This window comes from Sturnira hondurensis, unplaced genomic scaffold, assembly GCF_014824575.4.
Source record: "Sturnira hondurensis isolate 20B ecotype Veracruz unplaced genomic scaffold, ASM1482457v3 Scaffold0016663, whole genome shotgun sequence".
NCBI classification, from domain to species: domain Eukaryota; kingdom Metazoa; phylum Chordata; class Mammalia; order Chiroptera; family Phyllostomidae; genus Sturnira; species Sturnira hondurensis.
The window spans coordinates 15596732-15624696 of NW_028089294.1; the positions used below are offsets into that span (position 1 = coordinate 15596732).

At 52.7% G+C, this 27965-nt stretch overlaps 1 protein-coding gene and 1 pseudogene across 1 annotated transcript; one reads left to right on the forward strand and one right to left on the reverse strand.

The window, feature by feature from the left end:
• Nucleotides 1-1297: 1297 nt before the first annotated feature.
• SLC35F6 (solute carrier family 35 member F6) lies at nt 1298-16654 on the reverse strand. Its single transcript, XM_037066758.1, has 6 exons — nt 16436-16654; nt 7562-7634; nt 6658-6829; nt 6185-6397; nt 5266-5376; nt 1298-4009 (listed from the first exon to the last, which is right to left on the reverse strand). Exons 1-6 carry the CDS (start codon nt 16510-16512, stop codon nt 3540-3542), a joined length of 1116 nt encoding a protein of 371 aa, XP_036922653.1. The 5' UTR covers nt 16513-16654; the 3' UTR covers nt 1298-3539.
• An 8947-nt stretch (nt 16655-25601) lies between these two features.
• LOC119001475 (40S ribosomal protein S3a-like) lies at nt 25602-27695 on the forward strand (annotated as a pseudogene).
• Nucleotides 27696-27965: the final 270 nt, after the last annotated feature.

Sequence of the window (27965 nt, forward strand, 5' to 3'; positions counted from 1 at the left end):
AGTGGAGCTCTCTCCGAGTTCCAAGCAGGTAGCTGATCTCTCCTGCACCGCCTGCCCTGTAGCCCATGCGAAGGCCTCTCACTGCACAGCAGGCTGTGCTGGAGTCTCACTTTACACGTCCGTCCGTCTCTCCCGTCTTCTTTGATGGATCCACATCAAAGCACATGTCAGTTCTCAGTAAAGTGTTCTGAATTCTGGGACAGAAATTCCTCATTAAAATCTTTTTTGGACAAGAGTTCTTAAAGGAGGGTGATTTATAAACTTTCGTGGCTACAGAGAGAACACCCAGCTGACTGGGCTTTGAAGGGATATACTCAACAAAAGGCCAGACGGCTTCTAAACCAAGGCCAATGCAAAAGGGTGCTATTGACCTAGAAGTGGGTTGGGAGATGAGCGCACTTAGGAATGCTGGGAAAACTGCCTTTTGGGGGGGTAGCCCAGGTCTTGAGAGGCAAAATGATTTGCCCAGGGGTCACCCAGTCTAGGCAGACGCAGGGCTTTGGTCACAGCTGACTCCTGATTCTGCTTCTTTCCCTCTACCATGTGATCCTTTGCTCCAGTCCTCTGCTCCCCATCAGGGGTCAGAGCTCTGACCCCCTGGACTGCTGTTTGCTTAAACTGGGCAGAGACCTTTGGACGAAGTGAAGGCAAACAGAACTTGGCAGGGTCCTAAATTCCTACCCTGTGGGCAGATTCCTGGGGAGAGGAGCCTGAGGGGTATCCCAGGGCCTGGTGGGCAATCAATCCTACAGGAAGCCCTGGGACCACCCTGTGAGGGCCTTGGCCTGGTCAGTTCACTGCAACATGGAAGGTTTAAATTACACTGTGTGTGAACCCGTGTTTACAGAAGTGAATAAGTCAATTCTGATTTGGGGGCTCAGGGCCTCCACGCCAAACTTCCGCCATTCTGAACCTGCTCCCTCCACTCAGAGAGGCGGGGCCGCAGCTACAGATGTCCCCTACAGCCCCCCTACAAACTCAGCCAGAGGGTGGGAGTCCTCACCCTCCCGCCCAGGAGACCAGCACGACACAGCACTTCTCGAACTCACCCTCCGAAGCACCCCTGACAAGAGGAGAGAGTGAACACGTCCTGGGAGGGGGGAGGGGTACCTACTGCCAGTCGTCTTCTATTTTACCCTATAGTCTATGAAATTCTGTATTCTACCACATGACGGTGTGTATAGTGAAACGTCTTCTGAGCAAAGCTGACGTGCCCAGGTACTCAGCAGAGACCTCAGTGCCCGACAGACCCCTTGGTGGACAGGACAGCTTTCATGACACCCCACGTGCGCTGGCCTTTACAAAGCCCTGCAATTTATTCACCTTAGGTAATTTTCATGCTCACCCTGCCAGAGGGAGGCCGGCTTCTCCATTTCTGAGACGTGAAGACCCAAAGCTCCAGGAGGTAAAGTGACCTGCTGGAGTTGGTGGCCGGCCTGATGAGGTGGTCCCCCTCCCCAGGCTCTGCCACCCCTTGAGTCCCATGATAGATCCCCCCAACCCTTCAACATTGGAATCCACACAGTCCCCCATGGCAGCACGCAGACTCAGACCCAGTGCTCCCCTAACACCCCCTGAGCAGTGTGCTGGGCTGAGGCACAGGCTGAGCACACCCTGCAGAGGGCAGTCCTGGTCCCGGTCCCGGTTCAGGCTCCCGGCCACACTCCCTGTGGCAGAAAGGATGGGCGAGGGCTGAACTGGGCATGTGGCTTTGCTGTCTCTGCTGGTGTGACCTTGGGAAGTTCTTTCCTCTTCCTGGGCGTTAGTGTCTTCATGTGAATAATGTATGAGGGTGGGGTGACCTCTACGCTCTGGTACCTTAGAGCTTTCCCAGTGACATTCTAGAGGCGGCGCCCAGGACTGTCCCAGCCCTGGCACCCCTTTTCTCATTAAAGAAAAAGTCCATACTGCCAATTTCCCTTTTTTAAACATAAAGCCTAAAAACAATATCCTAAGGCAGTTTTTTGGACACCGCACCCTTGAGCTCCCCATCTCCTCCTTCCTGTGACACACACCTTGGCCCAGGGACACTCAGGAGCCCCTGGGGCCCAGAGCTGCTGGGATGAACAGACCCTCTTCCTCCAACAAACCCTCATAACCTGCTGGTTCCCACACAGCCTGAGGGTTTTGCTCGGCAGAGATCCCTACCCCCAGAGCCCATTCTAAGGAAGGCATTTGGTGTTTGAAGATTGAGCCACCCAAAATGGCCTGAGGCCCCAGAAACTGCCACAAAAGGAGGAACGCTGGAAGGAGGGCCACTCAGCTCCCTGGGGTCCCTGGTACCAGGGACCTTTCTTGGGGGGAAGGGGAGTTACCCGGAGGACACCAGCTTGAGACATTTCTATCCCAGCCACAGGAAATTCCCCCGAAGACCCACAGTAGGTGGGGCTAGACTGGGAGTCGGGCAAACCTTTCTGGAATACCCGCTCCACGAGGAAGTCACTTAACCTTCTCTGGGCCACGGTTTCCTCATCTGCACCCACCTGTGCAGGTAGTTACACAACAGAATGAAAGCCAAGCACTTCATATAATGCCTGGGATACTGGAATCACTCTGAATGGCGGACTCCTGGGCAATCCACCACCCTGGAGGGTCCTCTACGGGGTCTGGTTGCTGGGGTTGGGGCCGAGAAACAGCTGTGCTCTAGGTCCCAGCCTGTGGCAGGATCATGTGGCTACGTGGTCAGAGCCCAGTGCAGGACACTCCTCTTGCCAAACAACTTATAATTTCAGGCTTCAGTTCCCTCACCTTTGAAATGGAAGGTGCAGAGTTCATAAAAGCTGCCACCAGGGGCTGCCTGGAATTCCCCTGCAACGTCCTCTGGGAAGGGAGGCCCTGAGGTGCGTGAGTAAGGACACCCGAACACCAGAATGAGCCTGGGGAGGGGGCGCCCTGGGCAGAGAGGAGCTGCCAGGGAACGGGGCTGCTACTTCTTTCCCAGGTCGGTAAGAAACAGGCCCACAGAGCGGGCCCAGCTGGGCTGGAAGGTGCTGAGGCCACAGCACTGATGCCATCCGCTTGTCAGAGCAGGACACCCAGGCCCTGGGCGACGAGGCTGTGGGCCGAGGGGCACACCGGGCTGGTGAAACCCAGGGCTCCAAGCAGGGTTAGGGGATATCTTACAAGTTTTTAAAAAATACGGGACTTAGTTCTACTTTGAATTTGCTCATGGACCTCTCTTTTTTGGAGAATCCATTTTGGCTCGATTTAGAAATTCTTGGGGTTATTAGTTCCTGCGATTCCACTTTGTGATTTTGCTCTAGCGCTGCCACAGGGGCCTGGGGGACTGCAGGGGGCTTGGTGGGGTCGGTCACTGCACTCGGGCCCATGGGGGCTGGGTAATGCCTTTCTGCAGGAGGTGTGACAAAGGAGGACTTGGGTGTCCATCATCTTCTGTGGCAGCAGCTGTCCTGGGGGTCTGTGGGAAGGGGCAGGGTAAGACCTTGGGGACAGGGATCTTGAGGCTCACTAGCCTGGGTGTCCTCAGCCACAGGGTGAACACAGTACATCCAGGTGGCAGCAGAGACCCCGCCGAAGGCTCAGCTGGTGTCGTTGATGGGAGTCCGAGAGGCATCCAGCAGTCTCTCTCGCTCACCCTCGTCTGCCAGGGGCCGGCCTCGGGACAGGCGGGCCAGCAGCGGACGGTGCAGCCCGTTGTAGAGGGCGGTGCCCATCAGGAGGATGAGGAAGCCGAGGATCTGCAGCGAGTGGAAGGCCTCCCAGCCCAGAGCCAGGCTGAGTGCCCAGATGACAACGGTCCGCAGGCTGTCCAGCACCATGCGGGTGGTGGCACTCAGCTCCTTGGTGACGCTGATGCCCGCAAAGTTGAAGAAGGCGATGCTGCTGATGTTGCCCAGCAGCGCCAGGGCGATGAGTGGCTGCCGGCCCACTTGGCAGAAGGCGTCCAGAGCATCCTCCAGGGTCCCTTGAGGGTTTCCGCTAAAGGAGCCGGCAGGGATGTAGTACATGGGCACCAGCAGCAGGGACAGGATCACGAAGCCAAAGAGGCCTGTAGGAGAGGAGGCAGCATGTCACACTCTCCCCTCGGCCCCGCCTGCCAGCACATGGGGGCTGGCAAGGCCTCCCCTTACCTGCCGCCACCCCTTCCTAGTGGCCCTCCCACTAGCACCTCCCACTAGCATGGTCCTGGAGCCAAGCCGGCTCTGGCTGCGCCTTCTCCACCTCAATCCACCTTTTCTGACTGGACCAAGAATAAGAAATACATTTACATTGTGATCAGAATATGTGTGCACAGGCACATACGCACACGCACACACGCACACGAACGCTTTCAGAAAACAAGAGCTATTCCTACAGTGTATACCGCTGTCTGATACTTTCAAATTCTAGCCTATTCACTTAGAAAACAACTGCTGGCTATCACCGCTACAGTGCTCACTGCTGTGGAAAAACAGCTCTCTCATTCAGAGTCATTGGTCTGTGATAAGGAGCTGAACCACAATGTAAATCAATGCACTGCTTCATTAAGAAAGTCTTGACAGAAAAAAAAAGGGCACAAACAAACAGTATGTTTGCAAATGTCACTGATTAGTTGATTAACATCCTGCCACAGCTGTCAGCTCGCTGGGGACGAGGCACAAACAGGCCCTGGCCCGCCCACAGGCCATGCTTCATAATGCCACTCTAATCCTCCCTGCTAGTCTTGCATTTTTAAAGCATAATTTTCATAGTGATTCCCCTGCTCAAAAACCTGTGATGGTTCTTCCCTGTCACTTAAAATATAAATCCACTTGCCTGATGGTCTAGGTTCTCCACGATACGATCTTGACCTGATCACTTCCCAAGGCATCAAACCTGCATCTCACCCAAAGGATTCCTCACTTGTTTCCAAATTTGTGTCCAGCTCCCCGTGTCTCTGCTCAGCCCAGAGCTCCCTCCTTCCCACTCTGCCTGTGGAAACTGCAGCTCAAATGCCACCTCTCCTGACCCAGGACACTCACCTGCCTGGCAGGTGAGACACCACTTGGGAACATGTGGTCTGCGCTAGAACACACTGCTTGGTCCTTTCTTGCGGGTCAGCTCTGGAGAGAGGCTTACGACTAATTCGCCTTCAGCCCCATGCTCCCTGAGCTCCTGGCCACATGCATGACCAGGTCAGAGGATCTGTCAACACACGTGTGGTGAAGGGAGGAAGGAACGGGGCAGGACACTCACCCCCACCCGTGGTCCCTGCTCTGCTCCCTACACTACCCTAGAGTGTGCCCCCCTGACCAACGCCTTCCCCCAGGCCCCGTGCTCACACACCCTCAGTGCCGACGGCCCGCAGAGGGTGCACGTTGTGCTTGTAGACAAACTTCTCCTCTAGTACCATCTGGATGGCGACGATGACCTGGGCCATGATGATCAGCAGGTCCCCTGTGGGAAAGGACCGGGGTGAGGGAGGCGGGGACAAAGCAAAGCCCTGGGGCTGGTGGCAGAGTGGCAGGCCCAACGTGGAGGGGAGACAGCTTCCATGGGGATACAACAGATCCTAACTTTTGCAGGCACCACACGGTCATGGCTACCCTCATGCCTGACCTCCTGGTCACCGATGGGTGAGGCAGATGGACACAGCAGGTACTGTCACACACTCTGGGCACAAGCCCCAGAGGGTCGAAGCCTGCATGATGGGGTAAGCGGGTCTTTTAGTGGCACAGGCCTGGACACAGACATTGCTGGTTTAATCCTATCTCTCAGTGACCAGGGTGGTTGCTTCATTGCAAAATGGGCTGCACTGCTTTCTTCCAGGGGTTGTGGAGATGCCGAGTGGTGGAGGGGTTTCTCCAGGGGTTGTGGAGATGTGCTTGGGTTGCCGAGCACTGTGAAGACAAACACAGTGCTTGGCACCAAGCTGTTCACTTAGTAAGTGCTCAATAAACGTTCGTTTCTCTCCTTTCCCAAATGCAGTGGTTTGTGTGTAGAAAGGTTCATCACAGCACAAGCCCTCGGCCTCCTCTGGCCTCCGGCTCCTCCTCTACCCATTTCTCATGCTGCAGGGCCTCTGGCCTTCTTGACACCCTGTCAACCTGAGAGCAGGTACAAGCCCACAGCAGCCTGTCCCCCGTGCCTTCACCCAGGGCTTGGCCTACAGAGCTTGTCAAAGTTTGTTGAATGACTCTGTGCTGGGCTTTTAGAGAGGACAGGACAGGAAGGGCAACCTCTGGATCCCTGCCCCCGGGCACACCTGTGATCACTTCGCTGAGCTTGTGCTGGTCATCATGCTTGCTCAGGAGGTCGGCCAGGCCCACCACCACCAGCCCTGCGATGGTTGTGAGGATGCCCAGCCACTGGCTCAGCACCAGCCTCCGCCCCAGGAAGGCCACTGAGAACAGGCCTGTGAATATGATCACTGCTCCGCGTAGCATCTGGAAACTGGAGGCACTGGTCATGTTCAGGGCTAGGAGAGGACAGACACATGGCATTAGCTCCCAGGGGCCGAGGCCGTATTCATTGAGGTGTTCTCAGAGCTGAAGACATGCTTCCCACAGCATCTGCACTCAGTAAATCTTGGGTGAGTGTGATCTGTGAACGTCTGTGGGAGATGGGCAGGCAGGGGTGAGGTGAGGATGAGCTGGGGGTGGGGGTGACTGCTCCATCAGTGGCCCCCGTGGGTCATGGGCCTCACTGAGCCCTACTGCACCTGGCCTGGCTACCTACCCACATACATGATGCTGGTCCCGGTCATGTCGCAGAGGGCCGGGGGCAGGAAAAGAAGGGGGTTGAAGGGCTGCTGGAGATCCACGCTGGCATCTGGGTGCCTCGCAGCTCTGCATCGGAGTAGGTAGAAGGCAGCCAGGCAGGAGAACTCCCCCAGGAACATGCCCACGGCCTGCAGGGACAGAACCCGAGGGGTTTAGAGCTGGAAGGACCACCTTTAACGAAACATTTTTAACACAGCCTTTCTTCAAACGAGAGCTTACCTATAACCCTAGCACTCACAGCAGGCAAAAGCAAAGCCACTGAGTGCAGGAGGCCAGAGGCTGCCTCCTGGCTCTGCCCCAGAGCCCCTTAAACATCTTGCCACAAATCCTAAGGCTGTGTAGGGCCTGGGTGAAAACCACCAACCTAGGCCAACCCCAGGTCAAGTTCCAGATGGAGAAACTGAGGCCCAGAGACGCTCAAGAACTTATTCATGATCACAGAGCAAGTTGCTGGCAGAGCTGGGCTGAAATGTGGGTCTCCCACTTCCCCGATGAGCAGTGAGGTGCTTCCTGTTTGTGGTGCCTGCCCTGTTCCAGCGTGGCCTGGGCTCCCGGTGGGTGGATCGAAGGTTTTGCAACAAAGGGTGATGTTTTCCAAATGCGTCCTGACTCACACGTGGTGAGGGCTGGCCTCGAGGTGCCCAGGGCACGACTGCTTGCTCAGGCCTCTCACAGAGGACTGTGTCCCTGCCCCCTTCCAGGGCCACTCACTCTCTGGCCTCTGCTGGGGAGGGAGAGCGAAGTGGGCAGCTCTTCTGGGAGCAGGGAGGACTCCACTCATAGGTTGGGAAACAGCAGGGCCTCTGGGGCCCCTGGCCTGAGGCCTGGGAGATGGGAGGTGAAAGGGACGCGGCAGATACCTGGAGGAAGGGATGCTGGAAGCTGTGCTCCTTGCTTCCGCCGCAGCCCTGGGCCACGAAGTTGTCTGCCCACCTGCAGCAGAGAGAGAAGGTCAAACCTGTGGTGTGGTGGGTGCCTGTGGACAAGCTCGCTCCTCTCAATGCCAGGAGGCCATGCTTAGGGGACTTGGCCCAAAATGGGGTTCCTTCTCAAAGGGGCAGTCTCCATGGCAAGCAGCCTTCCATTGGGATCGTGGTTAGAATGTGGGGACCTTTAGCTGAAATGTTATGAACCTCAAACTGAAATTAAGCATTCCCTCAAATGATGAATGTAGCATTGCAGGCCTGTGACTTTGTAACACAAAAATCACAGCTATTTTCATTATCACATTAGAGTCATTGCAGATATTGTGGAGTATCATTTACACTCACCATGGCTCCAAAATATAGTAATTAGACTCACTGCTTATAATTTTATGTGTTACAAAGTATATAAACATATATATATTACTATATCACAAATCTGCTTTCAGTGTTTGTTTTTAAGATTTTATTTTTATTTATATTTAGAGAGAGAGGAAGGGAAGGAAAGAAACATCAATGTGTGGTTGCCTCTCGTGTGCACCCAAGTGGGGACTCGGCCTGCAACCCAGACAGGTGCCATCACTGGGAATCGAACCAGTGACACTTTGGTTCGCAGCCCGCGCTCATACANCTCCAAAATATAGTAATTAGACTCACTGCTTATAATTTTATGTGTTACAAAGTATATAAACATATATATATTACTATATCACAAATCTGCTTTCAGTGTTTGTTTTTAAGATTTTATTTTTATTTATATTTAGAGAGAGAGGAAGGGAAGGAAAGAAACATCAATGTGTGGTTGCCTCTCGTGTGCACCCAAGTGGGGACTCAGCCTGCAACCCAGACAGGTGCCATCACTGGGAATCGAACCAGTGACACTTTGGTTCGCAGCCTGCGCTCATACACTGAGCTACGCCAGCCAGGGCTTCCTTTTTAATGTTTTGGTAACTGTATTTCTGTGATCTGCACTCTTTTATTTGCACATTTTTTAAAAAGTATTTTTTTTTTTTTAGAGAGAGAAAGGGAGAAAGAGAGGGAGAGAAACATCAATGTGTAGTTGCCTTTCGTGCGCCCCCTACTGGGTGCCTGGCCTGCCACCCAGGCATGTGCCCTGACTGGGAATCAAACCAGCGACCCTCTGGTTCCATTGAGCCACACCAGCCAGGCATATCTGCACCTTTTAAAACACGACTTTAGGCCTCACCAGTTGATCAAAGGGACTACCTGGCACAAAAATACCAAGAGCCACGGGTCTACAAAGGCATCTAGGCCCCGGGAAATGACCGCCTGACACAGACCACCCGGTTATCCTCACGTAACCTGAAGGGTTTGGAGGGTCTTTCTAGTGCAGACTGTAAAGCAGGTGGCAAGTGTCCGGCACCAGTGGCGTGGCCTCCCCGCCAGCAGCCTGGCAGACGGCATAACTGATTACGGCATACTTCCCCACCGAGCACACGCACAGGCCCGGAACCCTTCACGGCACAGCCATCACCAGCATTCTGCATTGTCCGCCGTCTGTGCACTGAAGCTCCGCCCCTAAGTTTCATTTTTGCTGGGCTCCGTTGTGGCCCTGTGGTTTAGTCTGATAGCTTCCATTTCAAAGCCCTTCAGATCTCTGGAGGCTTTCCACCTTCCAGATCTTCTCATCCCCCCGGCTAAACAGGCCCAGCCCTTCCTAACCTTCCACTTCCCTAGCTGCCGACTTCTGGATGCACTCTGCTGGGTCCAGGCCCAGGGCCCAGGGCCCAGGGCATGTGATCTGGCCCAGACTAAGCCTGGCAAGAGAGCGGCCCCTCTCTCGGCTGGATGTCCTGGTCAGTTGACGTGACTCGGACTGTGTCCACTGACTCGTTAGTTGACACGACTTCAATGGTGTCACACTGCTGACTCCAGCCAATGCAGACCCTGACGGCTTCCTGTGGGCACTGACCTGCCCCCTCTGCAGTGCCCCGCAACAGGCAGCGGCTGCCTCTAAACTGAGAGTTCTGCCTCTTACACATCTGCCAAGGGCGGTCACACTGCAGCGCCCAGCCCTGCTCCAGTTGGCTTTGCACAAGCCTGAGCTCCTAAAGGGCAGGGGTGCCTTCTACTTCCTGTGTCCCCACAGAGCCCCAAGCATGGGCTACTGGTTGTGCCAAGCAGTTAGGGTCTGGGTTTGACAAACATCCTGTCCAGAAATGTCCTTGCTTCTCTGAGCCCCACGTTTGGGGAGGGGAACAGGAGGCTCTTTTGCCCAGCCCAAGGCAAGGACATGATGCCTGGATGCTCAAAGTGGGAGGGGTGGACTGAGTGGTGGTGGAGCTCCTGGCCAACCGAGAGGGTAGCACAGACCTGTGATGGGTAGACTCCATTTGCTCAGAGATATGAACACCTACCTCCCAGAGGTCAACGAACAAGGCTAAGGCTTATCTCACCGAGGGAGACCCCCACCCACTCCCTGAGATGTGGAGTGCGAGGGGCAGTTAGGAGGGCTCGTGGTCCTCGGGGATGATAACACCCAAAGGAGAACCGCAGGGCGGGGAGTTCTGATAGGACTGGCTGGGAAGGCAGAGAGAAATCTGGGTCAGGGGACCAGGCTAAAACCAGCGCCCAGACCAATGGAGAAAGGAAGCCCTCCCTATAGAATGAAACCACCTGCTCTCTGGGGTCTCACTTCTGTCTGATCTGCTACAGGTTCTCACTCTTAGATCCCCAGTGAGGGAAGGGCATGGGATGTGGGTGGGGGCTGGAGACAAACTATGGCTCAGGGCTGGCCTGCTTTACAACCAGGCTCAGCACCCAGCAGCTTCCACATCGCTCAAGCCCCTGCTTCTGGCACACTACTAGACGGAAGTTCCAACAGTCTGGTCGAACGAATGAGACTTCCAGATCCCTCCAAGTGAACAGGCAGATTCTAGAGTCTAGAGGCAATGCCTGACAGGTCCTAATTTTGCACCTGGTCTGAGGTGTCTGTCTCCTGCTGGTGGGACAGGCTGAGCCTGTCTTTTCCCAGGGAGGGATACTGGGGGCGGGGGGCGGGGGCTGGCTTTAGGGCTGGTGCTGAACTCCCTTCCCCTTCCCCCAAAGGTCTGTCTTCTCCAAGGGGAAGGTCTGCCTGAACAGGTTGGGGCTGGCGGCATTCCCAGCTGGGGAAAAGGAGTCTTTTTGTATCTGAGGGCCTGGGGACTGTGTATGGCCTGAGGGATCAGGTGTCATCAGAAGAGTCTGCCCTCCCCAGCCTCTCTCCGGGCCAGGGAGCAGGTCAGGCCAGCAGGCACTCTGGGAGGAGTTGAGCTTCTCTCCTGGCCCGGAGACAGACTTCAGTTCGTTGTGCAGGCACAGAGGGACCTCAGGCGGCACAGAACAAGAGCCAAAATCCTGTCCCAATCCATCTGGGGATGACAGCAATGACCCCCAAGTAGGGATAGCACTTGGCCACTTGCAAAACCTGTCACTAAAAGGTTTTTATAAGCAAGGATTCACTGGGTACGGACTTGGTGCCAGGCCTGTGCTGAGCACTTCATGTGGGTTGTCTGGTTTAAGCCTCACTTCACGGATCCTCACCCGACAGACGGGACTTCAAGGTGGGGGTGGAAGCGTGGAGAGAGGCGCATACAGGTTCATCCGGTCAACGACAGGCAGATGAGGCCCCAAACCATGTGCTTGAATGTACATTCGGAACAGGCAGCAGGCTACATGGAAATCTGATTTTGAGCCTCAGAGGCTGGACAAGTTGTAGTGTTCTTACCCATAAAATGGGGATAACACTGATGAAGTGTCAAAAGTAATAAATAAATAAGATACAGAGGACCTGGCACGTGGCAGGTGGTCAATCAAAGTGCTTTTCTGCCCCTCCAACCTGTTCCCCTCCGTGGAGCAGCAGCCACGGCCCCTTGTGTTAAGTCCGGCTTGGCTCCAGCCTGGAGGCTTCTGGGAGAGCGGCCATTCTCTGGGACCTACCCTGCTGGCTGAGGCAGAGGTGGCTGGAAGGCCTCCGGCTACTGCGCCAGCAGGTCCACCGAGCTGCAAAGTGCCGCAGGGGGAGGAGAAACAGCCACCATGCCCTGTCATGAAGCTCCTTATGACTCGGACAAGGGACGAGACAGGGCTGAGGTGCCAGAAAGGCCAGTGCCCAGGAGTCTCTGCCTCCAGCTCCACACCCTCGCCTCCCCTGGCTGAGATGGGGAGGAGTCAGCTCTGCAGACGCCCCCTGCTCCATTCTCTGTAGATACCGTTCCCAGGGGAAGGCCATGGCCTCCAGGGCAGGATGGCGTGCGCTGCCCTTGATGCAGGGTGAGTCACTATACATATCCTTGCCCAGGCAAATGCAAAGCTCAGCATTCTGAGAGCGGACAGTATCTGTATGTGGGGCGGGGTGGCGGACAGAAAGGGAGGAAGTGGATGATGTGGCTGCCTCAGACCCGCTGGCTGGGTGGCCATTCCCCGCAGAATCTCTGTCATTTCCTCTTGAGTGCTCAGCTGGTCAGGCCCAGTGAGTCAGCTCCTTTCTCCCCCGGCGGGATCTGAAGCAGAGCTGCTCCACTCTCCAGGCAGCCCCAGCTTACGAGGTGACAAATGAGGACGAGCGCTCTCCTCTCTAAGTGCAACGGGAACACCTTTCTCAGCAGATCTTAACCCGTGTCTGGGAAGAGGTGGGAAGTCACGCCCATTTCACAGATGAAACTGAGGCTTGGAGGGGCCCTGTGACTCATCTGGTCCCACAGCTTCCAGGTCTCAGGCTTTTCCCGCTCTCCTGCACTGCCCTGCTGATGTCAGGCTTTCCCCAGCTGGCCCAGGAACCCTGTGAAGCAATTATCCCAGGCCAGCTCGTGGAACCCAAGGTGGGGGCGGCAGCCAAGGTAAATGTTAGAGCTGGCACAGAAGGGACGATGAGACTCTATAGGGACCCAGTGGTCCCAGGCCTCCTGCCACTTTCCTGACAGGGTCCCTGGACCCAGCGGGCCTGCCTGGTGGAGGAGAAGTCACCCCATGGCCCCTCCCTGGCTGGGTGAGCTTCACACCCTGCAGACGTTTAGGAGGGGATCTGAGCCTTACTTAGTGAGTGTCTACTTGACCTTGGCTCTTTACATGCAGAACCCCAGCTGGCTTCAGGAGAGCAGGGCCCAGAAATGGGAGCAACCCCATGGACAGGCACTGGGTCAGGCAGACAGACCAAAGCAGTGCAGAGGAAGGAGACACGTTTGGTCTCCAGGAATCACATCAGCAGAAGCTCCTGGGTGAAAGCAGCCGCAGAAAGGAGAAGGGGCCACTGCACAGGAAGGGGCCCTCTGCCAAGACCCAGGGACAGGGCTGAAGGGGCAGCCCGCTGGGTGGGTTTCCCTCCTGTGGGTATGTGACGCCCACCCCCCTCCCAGCCAGAGCAGGCCCGTCTCTGCCTAACCTGCTCAGTGGGCAGAGTGGCCTCTCCAGCGGAGGGCTGACCTGTGGTCACAGCAGGCAGCACGTGCTCCTACTCACTTCCTCATCCCCTCTCCTTAGTCCTCCCAAGGGGCCGGGGAGGGAAGCACACTCACCTTCCAGGCTAAGGAACCGCAAGAAGCTCCTAGAGGCTCTAAACCTGAATCCTGCATGGCCTCTGGCTAGAGGGGGAAACCAAGCAGGGTGCCAGCAGGGTCCCCTGGGCTGGGACAGAGGCTCGTTGCCCAGCCCCAGGGGGAGGGTGCTCTGAGAGAAGGGCAGGGAGGTGCCACTTCCAGGACTGCCCCTTCGGCAGGCACCTGTTGTCCATCCTTGCCTGGGGAGACGTGAGAGAAAGGCCCAGGGGGAGGGACTCCAGGCACTGCAGTCGTAAGTAGCAGAGGTTGGGCTACAACGCTGAGACCTGGGTTCTGCTCCCAGCTCTGTGTGACACTGGCCGGTGGAGTCACAAAAAGAAACTTCTCTTGGAACTCAACTATAAATTGTGGGGATTAGAATGGGTGATTTCTACTTTTCTAACAACTCCAAATGCCTAAAAAAAATGGCCAGACGAGTCCCCAGCACCACCCTACGGTGATGATTAATGGCATGGATCACAGAGCTGATTATTTAGGCTCAAATATAAACTTTCTAGATGAGTTAAACTTGGGCAAGCAAGTCCCTCTTCCCACACCAGTTTCCTCATCCAAGGACAACGACTCTGTCTACCTCATAGGGTAGTTCCCAGAATTCATTAAATTAACACGCAACAGGGGGCCAGAGGAGGACCTGGCACCCGAGGCTCTCCGTGTATTAGCTCATTAGCACTTGCTATGATTGAATTCTTGTCTGTCTGTCCCCACCAGAAGCTGCAGGTCAGACTGTGATTTCGAACTGATAATTAATTCCTATCAGGATGGACACAGCCACTTTCCCCAGTTCTTTCTCGCCGAGAGCATCCTTCTCACAGTCTGGCCTTAGAACACTATTTAGAGTCCAATTCTGGGGCCCGTCTCAGGCAGGAAAGCTCTTGAGAGTCCCTGCATCAGGTGATCAGGCGGAGGACAGATCAAAGGTAGGGTCCCCAACTGGGGGACTCTTTCCTGCCTCTCAAGGTAAAAGCCCCCTGAGGCTGAGGACCCTCTAGCTTCCTACCTGACCAGTTTGGAGCTTTTAAAGGAAGGAGCTGAGTCACTACAGTTTACCCCAGTATTAACTAGTAATGTCCTCTCTCCTTAGGGACAGCAGCCCTGGCAACCACTCTCTAAGCACTTGACTGAGATCTTGGCTGATGCTACAGACAGATGGATGGTGACTCGTTCTGCTGCATTTGAATCCCAGTTGGAGATAGGGGCCCTCAGGGTGAGGCTCCTTTACAGCTAAGGGCTCACAACAGGAGGGACCTTCAGGAGGCTACAGGGCTTGGGAAACCAGCACAAGACAGATACAGAGAGCTGACTCAGAGAGAAGGTGGGCCCCACCCAGAGCTCCACTTCTTTGGAGAAGGGAGGTCATTGCCAAGTGTGAACACATCTGTCTCCTCCACCTCAGGTTCTAAGCATCTCAAAGGCAGGGATCATTTTTTAGTCACTTCTGTCCACATCCCTGAGTCTAGACAGGGCCTCACAACCTGTAGGCACCTTATACGTGCCTGATGAGTTGAATAGAATACTTCTCCCCCTGACCTCTCTTCTGGGCCTTTCTCACATCCCTGATGGAGTGTGCTAGGAACCAAAGACTCAAAAACAGCCCTCGCTGGTATAGCTCAGTGGATTGAGCGTGGGCCTGCAAACCAAACAACCACTGTTTGATTCCCAGTCAGGGCACATGCCTGGGTTGCAGGCCAGTTCCCAGTGGGGGATATACATTGATATTTCTCTCCCTCTCTCCTTCCCTTCCCCTCTAAAGATAAATAAATTTTAAAAATCTTTAAAAAAAGACTCAAAAACGAATATGCTAGGACCAGCCAAGGAGCATAGGCAAGAAGGTGACTAGGTGACTCCTTTCTGCTCTGGAGCCTGGCAGGGCCCGGGCAGAGGCCAGGTCTGACTGGGAGACCACACTGTTCTCCACGTGTGCCTGGGAATCAGTTCAGAGACAGGCCAGGCTCTGGGTCCGGGGACTCTTCGATGGTGGACAGAGGGAGAGAAGGCCCTGCTCTGAGGTGGGGGCAGAGAAAGAGGCAGAGCTGCCAGAATAAGGGGCTGCGGCTTGGGCCCTGGTCCTCCTCGCAGAGAAGCCTCCTCATTCCAGAGAAGAGGCTATGTTTGGTCGCTCAGCCTGACAGCCCTGGATCCTCAATCCCCAGCCCCCTGAGGACCATCCTCCCTGTTCCACCAGCACGGCACCCTCATACATCATGGCTGAATGGCTGGCCCACCTGTCCTCCCTGCCAGGGTGAATGGCCCTTCTGTTCTTTCACACAGAAATCCACTGTCTCTCAAGCCTGTGGGTCAGGCCTTGTGGCTTCATTCTGCACCTGGTTTCTCCCACCTGCCTCTGCCTTTCCCACCTCCTAGTTCCCTTCATTTACCACGCAGCAGGCTTGGGTGGTTTTCCCTGCACCAAACTACTCTTCACCTTGACAATCAGGTGGTTCATCACATCACTCTTAGCATGTCACGCCTCTGCTCAAAAGCCTCTCTCTCTCTTTTGATTCAATCTTTATTGTATTGTATATTGTAAGTCTTTATTGTATTGCATTTTTTCTCCATTACCATTTAGCCCCCTTATACCTAGCTCCTTCAAAAGCCTCTCTTTGATTACGGGATAAAACCCAGCTTGGCCATTTGGTGCTAGTTACAACCTGCTGTCATCTGGCCCTGCTGTTCCCTGCCTCCACGTGCCCGGCGCACCTCCCCGCCCCACATGTAAACTCCAGTTGTAACCCTCCCTCCGTGAGGGTCGGATAGGGCAGCCCCTTCTCTGCCGCCACAGCCCTCTACGATCACTGGGCGTCCATGGCCATGTTGTAGCGCGCGTGCACCAGTCTGGGAACCTCCTCCCCCACCCACCCATCCCTCCCGCAGCTCCTGGAGGGTAGGGCCTCCAACGCCAACATTGAAAGGGGGCCTGGAGAGGAACTGGTCTAAGTCTCCTGTTTAAAGATGAGGAAACTGAGGCGCAGAGGCGTAAGGTGACTCGCCAGGCTCAGTCACATAGCGAGTCAAAGCCGGGGCTTGGGTCCTCCAGATGGGGGCATGAACCCGCTCCGCAATTCCCCAGGCCTCACACCCCTGGGATGGTATATAAACCAAGTGAACCGACCGGAGAAACTGGACGAGCGGGTGAAGCTGGGAGGGGGAGAGCTGAGGCGTAGGGTGGGGAAGATACGCGGGGGTCGCCAGCACCCGCCTGGGCTGCGTCAGGCCCGGCAGAGCCCCCTCCTCTCCCCTCTGGGCATGAACTCACTTTGCTGAGAGCGTGTTGATGGAGCCGGTGACGAGCATAAGCCCGGCCAGGAACAGCTGATACTTGGTCCAGGCCATGGCGGCGGAGGAGGGGAGCGCGACACTGCAGGGACCCCTGCGACCTCCACGATCACTCGAAACTACAGCCCCTGACCCGGTCACTCGGGGGTCTCGGGGCTAGCGCTTCCGGGCCGGGCATCACGTGACACGTGCGGGTCCCGCCCCCTGCCGGCTCGCCCCGCCCCCGCCCCGCCCCAGGAGGGGGTGGAGTGGGACAGCTGCGCTTGCCCAGCCCAGGTGCCCGAGCTCTCCCGGGCTGGGGCCTGGCGCTCTGTCTCCCACGGGGCCGGACCTCCTTCTTTATAAAAGAAACCGATGGGACGATGCAATGAGGATTGAGGATGCGTCTTGGATGTTAGAGCGTTTTGTAAACCGTTTGGAGAGGCTGAGCTGAATCCTGTCAGAGGCAAATTACAAAGTGTTCCTGTCCAGCGTGAGAATCTCTTCTCCACAAAGAACCCCGGGAACTCCCAGGAGGCCTGGGAATTGTCTCTAGGGATCCCAGCCCGCGGTGTTGCTCACATCTTCCAGAAAAGTCGTGTAGGAAGCTAGTCCCCGCTCACTGTGAGACCATATTATAGCTAAGGAAACGAAATTGAGAGCAGCCAAGGGATTTGCTTATGATCATGCTAGTGAATGATGGGGTGAGGAGTGGCACGCAGATTCTTCAGTCCACTGCTTCTTCGTCGGCCCCCACCCCATGCTGCTCATGGCATCGGCGGAAAGACCTTGGTTTGTTTGCAGAAGCTGTCTGGCTTTTACAGCCCTACTCCTGGTTTTCAGGCCCCGGGCACTCTCTGTTCTCATCTCCAAGTTTTTAGTCTGCGCCCCATGCCTGTCACACCACAGGTTGGAGCCCAGGGCCTTCCAGGAACGGCCTCAGACCCGGGGGCACATTTCCCCCCATCACTGCAGATTTTGTTACTAAAGTTGCAGAGAGAGGGCCTGTCTGCCAAGTCTTCCTGCTTTACCTACCCTAAGGCTGAACTTGTGAAAATGACCAATATTGAATCAGGAAAACCCTCAAGGGACTGACTGCAGGAGGCCCTTTTATTGCAGGGAGACCTGATGTAGGAGGTCACCTGATAGACAAGGAAGGGGTTTCCCAGAGGAGGGAGTGGCACAGAGGTGCGAGTGGGTGTGGAGAGCATCTGACCCGCTGACCATCTGGGCACTTCCCTTCTCTGGAGCCTGTTCTCACAAGTCAGAGGGGAAAATGGGAGACTCAGAGGGGGTTTCTTCTGAGCTTCTTGTCCTCAACAATATCAGGAGTTTCATGTGATTTAAAAGGAATTAATTCAGTTATCCAAAAATAATTGCTGAGACTCTGGGGCCTGTAGAGATGAACAAAGCACAGCTTCTGTTGAGTGGGGCGGCTGGTGCAGTCCACATCGGCTGGACAGCCCCACCGCTTCTGGAGACAGTTCCTACAGATCATGGTGACATGCTCTGTGAGACTCTGGACTGCCTTCCCCCTGTGTCCAAGCCAAGGGCACTATCTTGAAGTATAAGTGACTAATGATCAATGGTGTCACCAGCCCGACATGATGTCACTAGTAGCACAGTCTTTGTCTCTCTCTATAGCCACATTATAAAATGAATTTTAATTTATTACCAGGTTCTGACCATTCATCAAACTGCTGTCCCTGGAGCCAGGAGACGGGAGGGTTTGTTTGGAAATGTATGTTTAGCTCACTAAGTACCAGGCCCAGAGCCAGACGTGAGACCTCAAAGACAGCCCTCAGGGAGTTCGGGATTTTATGGAGGAGAGGGGTGAGCACCCTGGTGACCACACAGCAACGTGGAGGAGGCAGAAGGAGCTGGGGTAGCATGGGATTTTTCAGGAGAGGTGGGCGTGAGGGCATGGCAGTGACAGTCAGAGCTGTGCTAGAACTGGCACCCCCATCTGCATCGGCTTGGGCAGGGAGCTTGACCGCTGTGACCTCCATTCTCATAGCCGCCCTGCGCCCTGGAGGTCAGGGGAGATTTGAGCAGGGGCTTGACAAAGGAACAGACTTGCTCTAGGTGGAGAAGAGGGTCAGTGGGGCAGAGACCACCATGTGGACATCATGGGGAATGACCTACAGTGATGCTCCCGGTCTCTGCCAGCCTGGCTAGGCTGGGCTTTATAGGTGAAAATCAGGGTTGATATCAGTGTCCTCAAGTAGCGGTGAGCCTGGGGTTAAGGCCTCGCAGCCTCCGGACACAGGAATTCTGAGAGCAGTAGAGAAGGATCAGCAGAGAAGGTGTGTTTATACTTAGGCTTTGCAAAATCCCTTGGGTTATTATCTAATTGAATTTAGGGATAGAGCTTAATGTATATGTTGGATATAAATTTGCCTCATAAATTTAGAAGCTATGATTTCCTGGATTAAATAACATACCCACAATGCAAACCTGAGACCTTGCTGAGACTTTTTAGAAGGTCAGAGGTGGATCGCTTCTCGGCCTTTTGGCTAAGATCAAGTGTAGAAGGTCAGAGGTGGGCCAGCCCCTTTGTGTGGTGTTTCCTAACTGCTCCGATGTGACCGTCCTGATTAAGGACTGTGGTTTGCCTGCAGACCCTGAAGGCTGGAGTTACATGAAAGGGGGCAAATTTTCAGCAAAGGGAGGAAATTTACTGAGCATAAAGGGTGGGGTGGTGGACAGAGATGGAAATTTCTCCATGTGCCCCCACGAGTACAGAATCTTCACATGTAGAAATGACATCCGAGCAAGTTGTCCAGACTAGGGAAGAGAGGGAGGGCTGCTTCAGGCTGGAAGGGATCTGTTACTTCGAGCAAAGTGACCGTGCTTCCCTCACGCAAAGCGTTGCTTTCCTGTTTGTAGAATGGGAAGAATGATATTCACAGCTTGTTGTGCGGGGGGTGGGGTGGGGTGGGGAGGACAGAAGTGAAAATGCTCCAGGGGGGGGAGGCGGCCACAGGGGAGTTAGTCTGCTGCTGTGAGGTCAGGGCTGGTCTAGGGGATCGGTCCAGAAGGGACCCCAGGCTGGACATTAAAGGGCACTCCTCACGTCTTGCTTAAGTGCCTTTTCTCCCAAAGTCGGGGACATTTTGAACAAATTTGTATGCTCCCCTCCGAAGAGCCTCTCATTTCCAGAGTCAGATAAAACGCATCCCTGCAAAACCCTGCATTTGTATTCAAAGCTTACTGCCAGGCTGTGGCTCGTCTGAAAGATTGAACATTTCCTCAATCAATTTAATCACATCCTGGATTAGTTGAGGGTTATTTTATCCTGGGAAGGACAGAGACAGTCCAGCCAGACCCTAACAAGTGTTTGCTGTCTGTCCTTGGGCTATTTCCCTGGTGGGTAGCCTGTTCCTCTGGCAGGATGTGATGGGCAGGCGACGGATTCGTTTTTTTTTTTTTTTAATATTTTATTTATCTTTAGAGGGGAAGGGAAGGAGAGAGGGAGAGAAATATCAATGTATGGTTGCCTCTGCCAAGGACACACAATGTATCGTGTGTCCCCTGCCCGGGAACTGGCCTGCAACCCAGGTATGTGCCCTGACTGGGAATCGAACCTCGATCCTCTTGTTCACAGGCCCGTGCTCAGTCCACTGAGCTACACCAGCCAGGGCCCGGATTCGTTGATTGACAGAATTTTAGTCAAGCTCCTGAGCCTTCTCCTTGGCCCATCTGTGTGCTTATAAAATCCGGTTTTAGTAAGAACCCTGCAAAGTCCGTTAAACCAGCATCCCTCGCCTCCCCATCCGATCACCTTCTCATCTCGTCCTCCGCCTTCCCCACGGTGATGTCTGATGACCCCGGCCTGCCTTCAGCGTGGATCCTGTCGGGTCAGTTTAGCCCTGTTGACCTGTTCCCTCTTCACAAGTTCCCTCCATTGACCCCACCCTGCTCTTCGGCTGTAAGTGACCCCTGCCCAGGCTGCATTTGGGACCGAGCTCTGGACGGCCCTGCAGAGACTGAGGTCTCTTTCCCCGACTGCAGTATCGTTTTTGTCGCTTTAACTACTGTCTGGGTCTAGTTTTCCCTTGGCGCAGGACTGCGTATCCAGCTGCCTCTCTGTCCCAACACCGCGGGCACTTCGGGACAGCCATCAAAGGCTGTGGCTGGGGAGAGGAGGCGGGGCCTCAGGAGGAGGAAGGCAGGGTATGTCCTGGCTGTCTCCTGGGGGAGACATTGGGACAATGAAACCAGGCCTGACAGGCCCCAGCCAGGGAAGGGAATGTGGATTGCCGGCATTGGTGGTGAGGAGGTAGATATTGTTTACCAGGTCTTTCTGGTGGACTTTATGGTTTGCTTCTATGGTGACTATGATTAGATCAGGAATTAAATAATAAAAAAAGAAAATGAATACTTGTTTTTTGTATAAGTATATCCTCAATATCACCTGGGAATATAGTTACACCAAACAATGATTTGTTATTTATCTGAAACTCAAATGTAATTGAGCATCCCGTGTTTCATTTACTCAGGCTAACGGCCCCAGAGGCCGGGCACCCAGCGCTCAGAGAAGGCGGACCGTGACGTCAGCGGCTCCGAATCCAAGCGTCTCCGGCAAACCGCTTCCTTTGATTACGCTGTCGAGAAAGCTCGTGGTATTTTCTTCCTCTGATTCCGTGAAGTCTCTAAATTGGCACCAGTACCGTTGCAGGCGCATCTCGCACTGGGGAACCCTCAGGTCCCTGCGAGTAACGCCCTTCTGATTCGAGATGAGGGACCGCGGCATCTGTAGGGGATTCTGAGGCAGGCAGCCGGGAGAACCCTGCCCTCTCGCGCAGTTTCGGGGTCTTCCCACCTCCCACGTGGCCCAGGCATGAGTCCCCCGGAGGAAACGTGATCGAGTCCAGCCCTCTTGCTGTTCAGATGAGAAAGCCTTGTCCCAGAAAGGAGGCGACTTGTCCACATCAGTAGTGGGTGACGGGTGGCCGCTTTATTTATTTATTTATTTATTTATTTATTTATGTGGATTCAGTGTTGTGTTAATTTAGCTTAATCTGGATAGTAATAAAATATTGGCCAGGCCTCTAAATGCTTTATAACATTAAAAATGATACAACCTGCGAACAAACAACTGAAAAACAAAAGTATTTTTGAAATATTTGGGAGACACGGAACTTGGTCTTCCAGGAAAGGGAGTTCTTGCTAATTTCACTGGTTGTATCGGTTTTCTGTTCCTGCTCTGACAAAGCACCACCAGCGTGGCAGTTTACAAGGGCACGATTTTGTTATCGTGCTGTTCTGCAGCGGGGAGGTCTGAAATGTAGTCCCCCGCCTGATGTCAGGACTGGGTTCCTTCTGGAGGCTCCGCCGGGGTGTCCCGCCTGTGTCCAAGGGCCCTGCGCAGCCCAGGGTGGCTGTGAACTTGGCCCAACACGAAATCGTACATTTACTTAAAACATTATGGGATTTTTTTTGTGATTATGTGTCACAATGTAGTTAATGGGTGGCCCAAGACAACTCTGCTTCTTCCAGTGTGGACTCTGCAAAGAGGCCAAAAGGTCGGACACCCTGCACGGCAGTCTATTTACTGGCTTTTTCCAGAGTCTGGAGGCTGCCTGTGTCCCCAGCTGCTGGCACCACGCTGCTCAGGCCTCTCGGGTCATGTAATCTCTGAGTCTGGCCTTTTTGCTTTCATTTAAAAAAGTTTAAAAAAAAAGATTTCATTTACTTATATTTAGAGAGAGGGGAAGGCAGGGAGGAAGAGAGGGAGAGAAACATCAATGTGTGGTTATGCACCCTGCACTGGGGACCTCGCCCACAACCCAAGTATGTGCCCTGACTGGGAATCGAACCAGTGACCCTTTGGTTTGTAGTCTGGCACTCAATCCACTGAGCCACACCAGGCAGGGTTGCCTCCGTTTTACAAAGACAAAATCCTTGTGATTACATTGGCTGCATCTGGATAACCCTGGATAACCTCCCATCTCAAGAGCCTTAGTTTAATCACATCTGCAAAGGCCCTTTGCAGAGGCTGCAGAAGGCAATGATGGGGGACGCAAGAGTTAGAAAATTTTAGTTTAGGTAATAGCTAATAAGTTTAGTAATCAATGCTTGTAAAAAGCCATTGTTTCAGGAGCTGAAGGTATGACCCACCCTGACTCCAGGAGACCACAAGCAGTCCTGCCTCTGTGCCCCAGGAGGACTGCAAGCAATTCAAGATGGAATCTGAGCCATTGTGCTCCAGTGTGAGACGCCCACTGCCCAGCACATAATTAAAGGCCACCTCCCAGGACAGAGATGAAAGGATGCTGCAGCTTTGGTCTGATCCACTTATCCCCTGAATTCCAAACCCCTTGCCTGCTCTTTTCTTCTCCTTATAAAAAGGGCTGGTTTAAAATGGAATTTAAGATGGTCTGTTAGGGTGCATAACCCATCGCCTTCTCAGATCACCAGACATGTGAATGAAGTGCCCATAAGGATTAAAGATTCAATCCCTGTCTCTGCTTATTGGTTCTGGTGGTGGCAAGCGGCACAAACACCGGCTTTTCTGGTTTCAGTAATATATTTTGGGAATTAGGACATGAATGTCTTTAGGGGGGCCATTATTCTATCTACCACATTATGACAGAGGCTTCTTGATTACATCAAAAAATCTTTAGCTATCAAAGAGTGAAGCGATTACTGGTGACATGATTTGCTTTCAAATGTTTGTTATGGCCTGGTGTTTATGTCTCCTCACATTCCATTTATTGAAGCCCTAACCCCTTTTGTGATGGTGTTTGGAGGTGGGGCCTTTGGGAAGTAACTGGGGTTATATTAGCTTAGAGGGTGGAACCCTCGTGATGGGATTAGCAGCCTGATGACGTGAGGACTCGAGAGTCATCTCTTCGCCTGCAGGGGAGAAAGAAAGGCCCTGTGAGGGCCGACTGAGAAGATGGTGCCCAGAGGGCAAGGCAAGAGCTCTCTGTGGTGGACAGATGGGCCAGCACCTTGAACTTGCATTTAGCAGCCCCCAGAACTGTTCTTAAACTACCTAGTCTCCAGTAGTTTGTTATGGCAGCCTGAGCAGACTAAGACAGCTGTAGAAAGAAAAAAAAAAGGAAAAACCAAAAGCAAAAATAGGAGACAAGGAAGGCAGAAAGATGATGGCTGTTGAAGCTGAGTTTTGGGTACGTGGAGGCTCGTTGTACTATTTTCTATAATTTTCTGTGCGTTTGAAATTTTCCAGAATGCAAAGTTAAATGTGCAGTCTTTATATTACTGATATATGCACAGATAGATAAGTAAATGGAAAAGAATAGCAAGTTCACGATTTCTCCCAAATACAGGCAGGAATTTAGTAAATAAAAGCAAGGCGTTTCAAATGAGTGGGGATTATTGAAACAGTATTGGGATAATCTGGTAGCTATCTGAAAAAAGGAAGTTTGTATTTCTGCCTCTCACCTTACACCAAAAGCATTCAGTTTGAGAAAAGACTTGACTGGATAAAAATTAAACTGTAAATTTTCTAGAAGAAAATATGGAAAGCCATTTGAAAAAACAGTAATAGTTCGGCAGTGGGCAAGGTCTTCCCAAGCAGGATACCAAAGCTTTCAAAAGGGAAAAGACACAGAATCGGAGATACATGAGGGTCGGTGAAAATATCTGCAACTCCTGTTGCAGCTAAAGGGCTCATTTCCTCGACCTGTAAAGAGGCCTTAAAAATCAGTAGGAAAGACGGACATTTCTCCAAAGCGGGTATTCAAATGGCACATGAAAAGACGCCTGACCGCGCTAAACCATTAGGGAAGCCCGAATCAAAGCACAACGACCACTCGGCTGTCATGAAAGAAATGAAAAATAACAAGTGTTGAAGAGGATGTGGAGAAACGGGAACCCTCGTGCACCGCTGATGGGCATGTAAAATGGGGCAGCTGCTTTGGAAAACAATTTGGCAGTTCCTCAAAAGGTGCAATGTGGACTTGCGGGATGAGCCAGCAATTCCGCTCTGAGTCGGTACCAAGGAGAAATGAAAACATAGGTTCAACTCAAAACTGGTACGTGAATATTCAGAGCAGCATTATTCACGAAAGTCAAAGAGTAGGAGCAATGGACAGGTCCATCGACTGCTGAGTGGATACACAAAATGAAATGCAATATTCATGGATACTCAGACAATGGAATATTAATCAACAACAAAAAGGAACGAAATGCTGATACGTGTCACAACACGGCTGAAACATGAAAACGTTATGCTAGGTGAAAGAAGCTACTCACGAAGGACCTCACTGCATATGATTACGTTTGTGCGATGTGTCCAGAATATGCTAAACTGTGGAGAAAGAAGAGTATCGGTTGCTTCATCGTGGTGGAGTGAGTGAGGTGCTCCTTCTGGTGGGGAAGACGAAATATTCTAAAGTGGGATTGTGGCAATGGCCGTGACTAAAACCACTGAACTGTACACTCTATGTGTATAAATTCGATCATATGTGAATTATATCTTAATAAAAGTATTGAAACATTGAATACAAACGAGACCAGAAACACAAAAGGAAAATGGACGACTATAACCAGACAGTCCACGGAAAATAAAACACTTCATTTGACTCTACACATAAGAAAAATGAAAGTTCAGAGTACAAGGACTACCCTTTTCACCTACACAGTTGTTAGATGTTAAAATATGGCGATGCGGAGTCAGCCAGGCTGGAGGAGACACTCTGCACACTGGTGGCTCCCTACCGCAGCCTCGGAGGAGGGCGGAGTGGCAGCAGCGTCCGGGCTCGCCCTTTGCCGCAGCGAGGAGCTGTCTCATGACCCGGGACTGTTTGCCTCTAGACTAGCTTTACTCGAGGTAATGAGGCCGCAAGCATTTACACNAAATGGACGACTATAACCAGACAGTCCACGGAAAATAAAACACTTCATTTGACTCTACACATAAGAAAAATGAAAGTTCAGAGTACAAGGACTACCCTTTTCACCTACACAGTTGTTAGATGTTAAAATATGGCGATGCGGAGTCAGCTAGGCTGGAGGAGACACTCCGCACACCGGTGGCGGGGTTAAGACACCGCAGCCTCGGAGGAGGGCAGTGTGGCGGCAGCGTCCGGGCTCGCCCTTTGCGGCAGCGAGGAGCTGTCTCGTGACCCGGGACTGTTTGCCTCTAGACTAGCTTTACTCGAGGTAATGAGGCCGCAAGCATTTACACTCTGATTATGCGGCGTTTTCTGGCGTGCGACACCACAGTGAGTCATAAATGAGAATCTCAGCAGTTCCACTTCCCATTCTAGAGGTTTTCCCGTGTGTGTTTGTTACAGCAACATATGTCCATCAAAAGGAAAGGAGTTAAATAAGTGATAGGACCTCCATATTCCCTACAAGGAGTACCGTGTGGCTTTACAGAGGGTGCTCTTTTAAAAATCATTTATTTATTTATTTATACAGATAGGAGAAGGGAGGGAGGAAGGAGGGGGAGAGAAAGATGGATGTGTGAGAGATATGCCAGTTGCTTGTCTCTCTCATGCCCCCAGCTGGGGGCCTTGTCTGAATCCCAGACTCCTGCGCTGACTGGGAATCGAACTGGCGACCTTTCGTTTGCAGGACAGGACTCAATCCTCTGAGCCACACCAGCCAAGACCAAAGAATGCTCTTCACATGCTGATGTACAGTGACCTCCAAGACAACTTGTGTCCTGTGGAGGAAAGGCTACCATTTGTGTAAAAGTTTAAGAAAACAGTTTGAAACATGCGGTCTCTGGACAGACATGTAAGAACCCATGACCCTGGTTGCATCTGGGCGGTGGAGGCTGGGGTGCGAGTCTGACTTTCCACTGCGTGCTCTTCTTGTACCTTTCGGACTTCATACCATGCGTACCTTTACCTATTCAAAAACGGTAAACAGACTAAAGGGTGCAGTGCTGGGGCGATGGTGTACCCTGCGAAAGGCACCCTTCCTTTACTTTCACAATTCCTAGAATCGGGAGCTGCTTCCAGGCATGCAACTGCCCCAGAGCACCAGGGGAGTTTGGGAAGCGCGGTGTTGCTGCCCGAGCTGCATCATGGACCTGGAGACTGGATACTAACTTGCTATGTGCCTTTAGGTCGGTTACTCTCCCTCTCTGAACCTCAGCTGGACCACCTGACAACCTAAGAGCCTTCCAGATGCCAGGCTCTGCTCCCGCAGGTCCGCCAATATGAGATTCACTTCACAGCCACTAGATGGCGTGTTGTCCTTGCTGCTAAAGGCAAGGCGCTGTGCCTGGGGCCCATTCAGCTTTTAAAAATTGAGTCACCGGGTTTGAGCAGCACCAAGGCGGTAGGCAAGAGCAAGTACCTTACAAAAGGTGGCAAAAAAAAAAAAAAAAGAACCAATAAGAAAGCGGGTGGTTCATTTTCTAAGAAAGATTGGTGTGATGTGAAAGTANCCAATATGAGATTCACTTCACAGCCACTAGATGGCGTGTTGTCCTTGCTGCTAAAGGCAAGGCGCTGTGCCTGGGGCCCATTCAGCTTTTAAAAATTGAGTCACCGGGTTTGAGCAGCACCAAGGCGGTAGGCAAGAGCAAGTACCTTACAAAAGGTGGCAAAAAAAAAAAAAAAAAAAGAACCAATAAGAAAGCGGGTGCTTCATTTTCTAAGAAAGATTGGTGTGATGTGAAAGTACCAGCTATGTTCTATGAAGAAATTGGAAAAACACTAGCCATGAGAACTCAAGGGACCAAAATTGTCTCTGCTGGTCTTAAAGGTGGTGTTTAGAAAATTCAAGCTAATTACTGAGGATATTTAGGGCAAAAACTGCCTGACTGATTTCCATGGCATGGATCTTACCTGAGACAGAATGTGTGTCCAGTTCAAAAAATGGCGGACTGCGACTGAAGCTTGCGTTGATGTCGCAACTACTGATGGGATCTGCTCCATCTATTCTGCGCTGGTTTTACTGGAAAATGAAGCAATCAGTTTCGGAAGACCTCTTACGTCCGGCATCAACGCGTCTGCCAAATCCGGAAGACGATGATGGAAATCACGACCCGAGAGGTGCAGACAAATGATTTGAAAGAAGTGGTCAATAAATTGATTCTAGACAGCGTTGGAAAAGATATAGAAGAGCCTTGCCAATCTATTCATCTGCTCCATGATGTCTTTGCTAGGAAGGTCAAGATGCTGAAGGAGCCCAGGTCTGAAGTGGGAAAACTCATGGAGCTTCATGGTGCCCGTAGAAGTTCTGGAAGAGCTACTGGGGACGAGACAGGTGAGAAAGTAGAGCAGGCTGATGGATGTGAGCCCTGCCCCCCCCTCCAAGAACCTGTTTAAAATTCAGACTTTTAGCCTTGGCTGGTGTGGCTCAGTGGATTGAGTGCCGGCCTGTGAATCAAAAGGTTACCGGTTGGATTCCCGGTACAAGCCTGGGTGGCAGGCCAGGTCCCCAGCAGGAGGCACATGAGACGCAACCACACATCGATGTTTCTCTCCCTCTCTTTCTCCCTCGCTCCCCTTCTCTCTAAAAATAAATAAATAAAATCTTTTTAAAAATTCAGATTTTAATGGTGACAAAGAAAAAAAGCCTTCTTATGGCGAAAACCT

Bases quoted from the DNA above. Each gene is read 5' to 3' on its own strand.
- SLC35F6 (XM_037066758.1), bottom strand. From the start codon at position 16,512: ATGGCCTGGACCAAGTATCAGCTGTTCCTGGCCGGGCTTATGCTCGTC. The intron at 6,830-7,561 runs GTATCTGCCGCG...CTGTCCCTGCAG, and splicing joins TCCAGCATCCCTTCCTCCAG to GCCGTGGGCATGTTCCTGGG. The intron at 4,010-5,265 runs GTGTGTGAGCAC...CCTCTCCTACAG, and splicing joins GCGGGCCGTCGGCACTGAGG to GCCTCTTTGGCTTCGTGATC.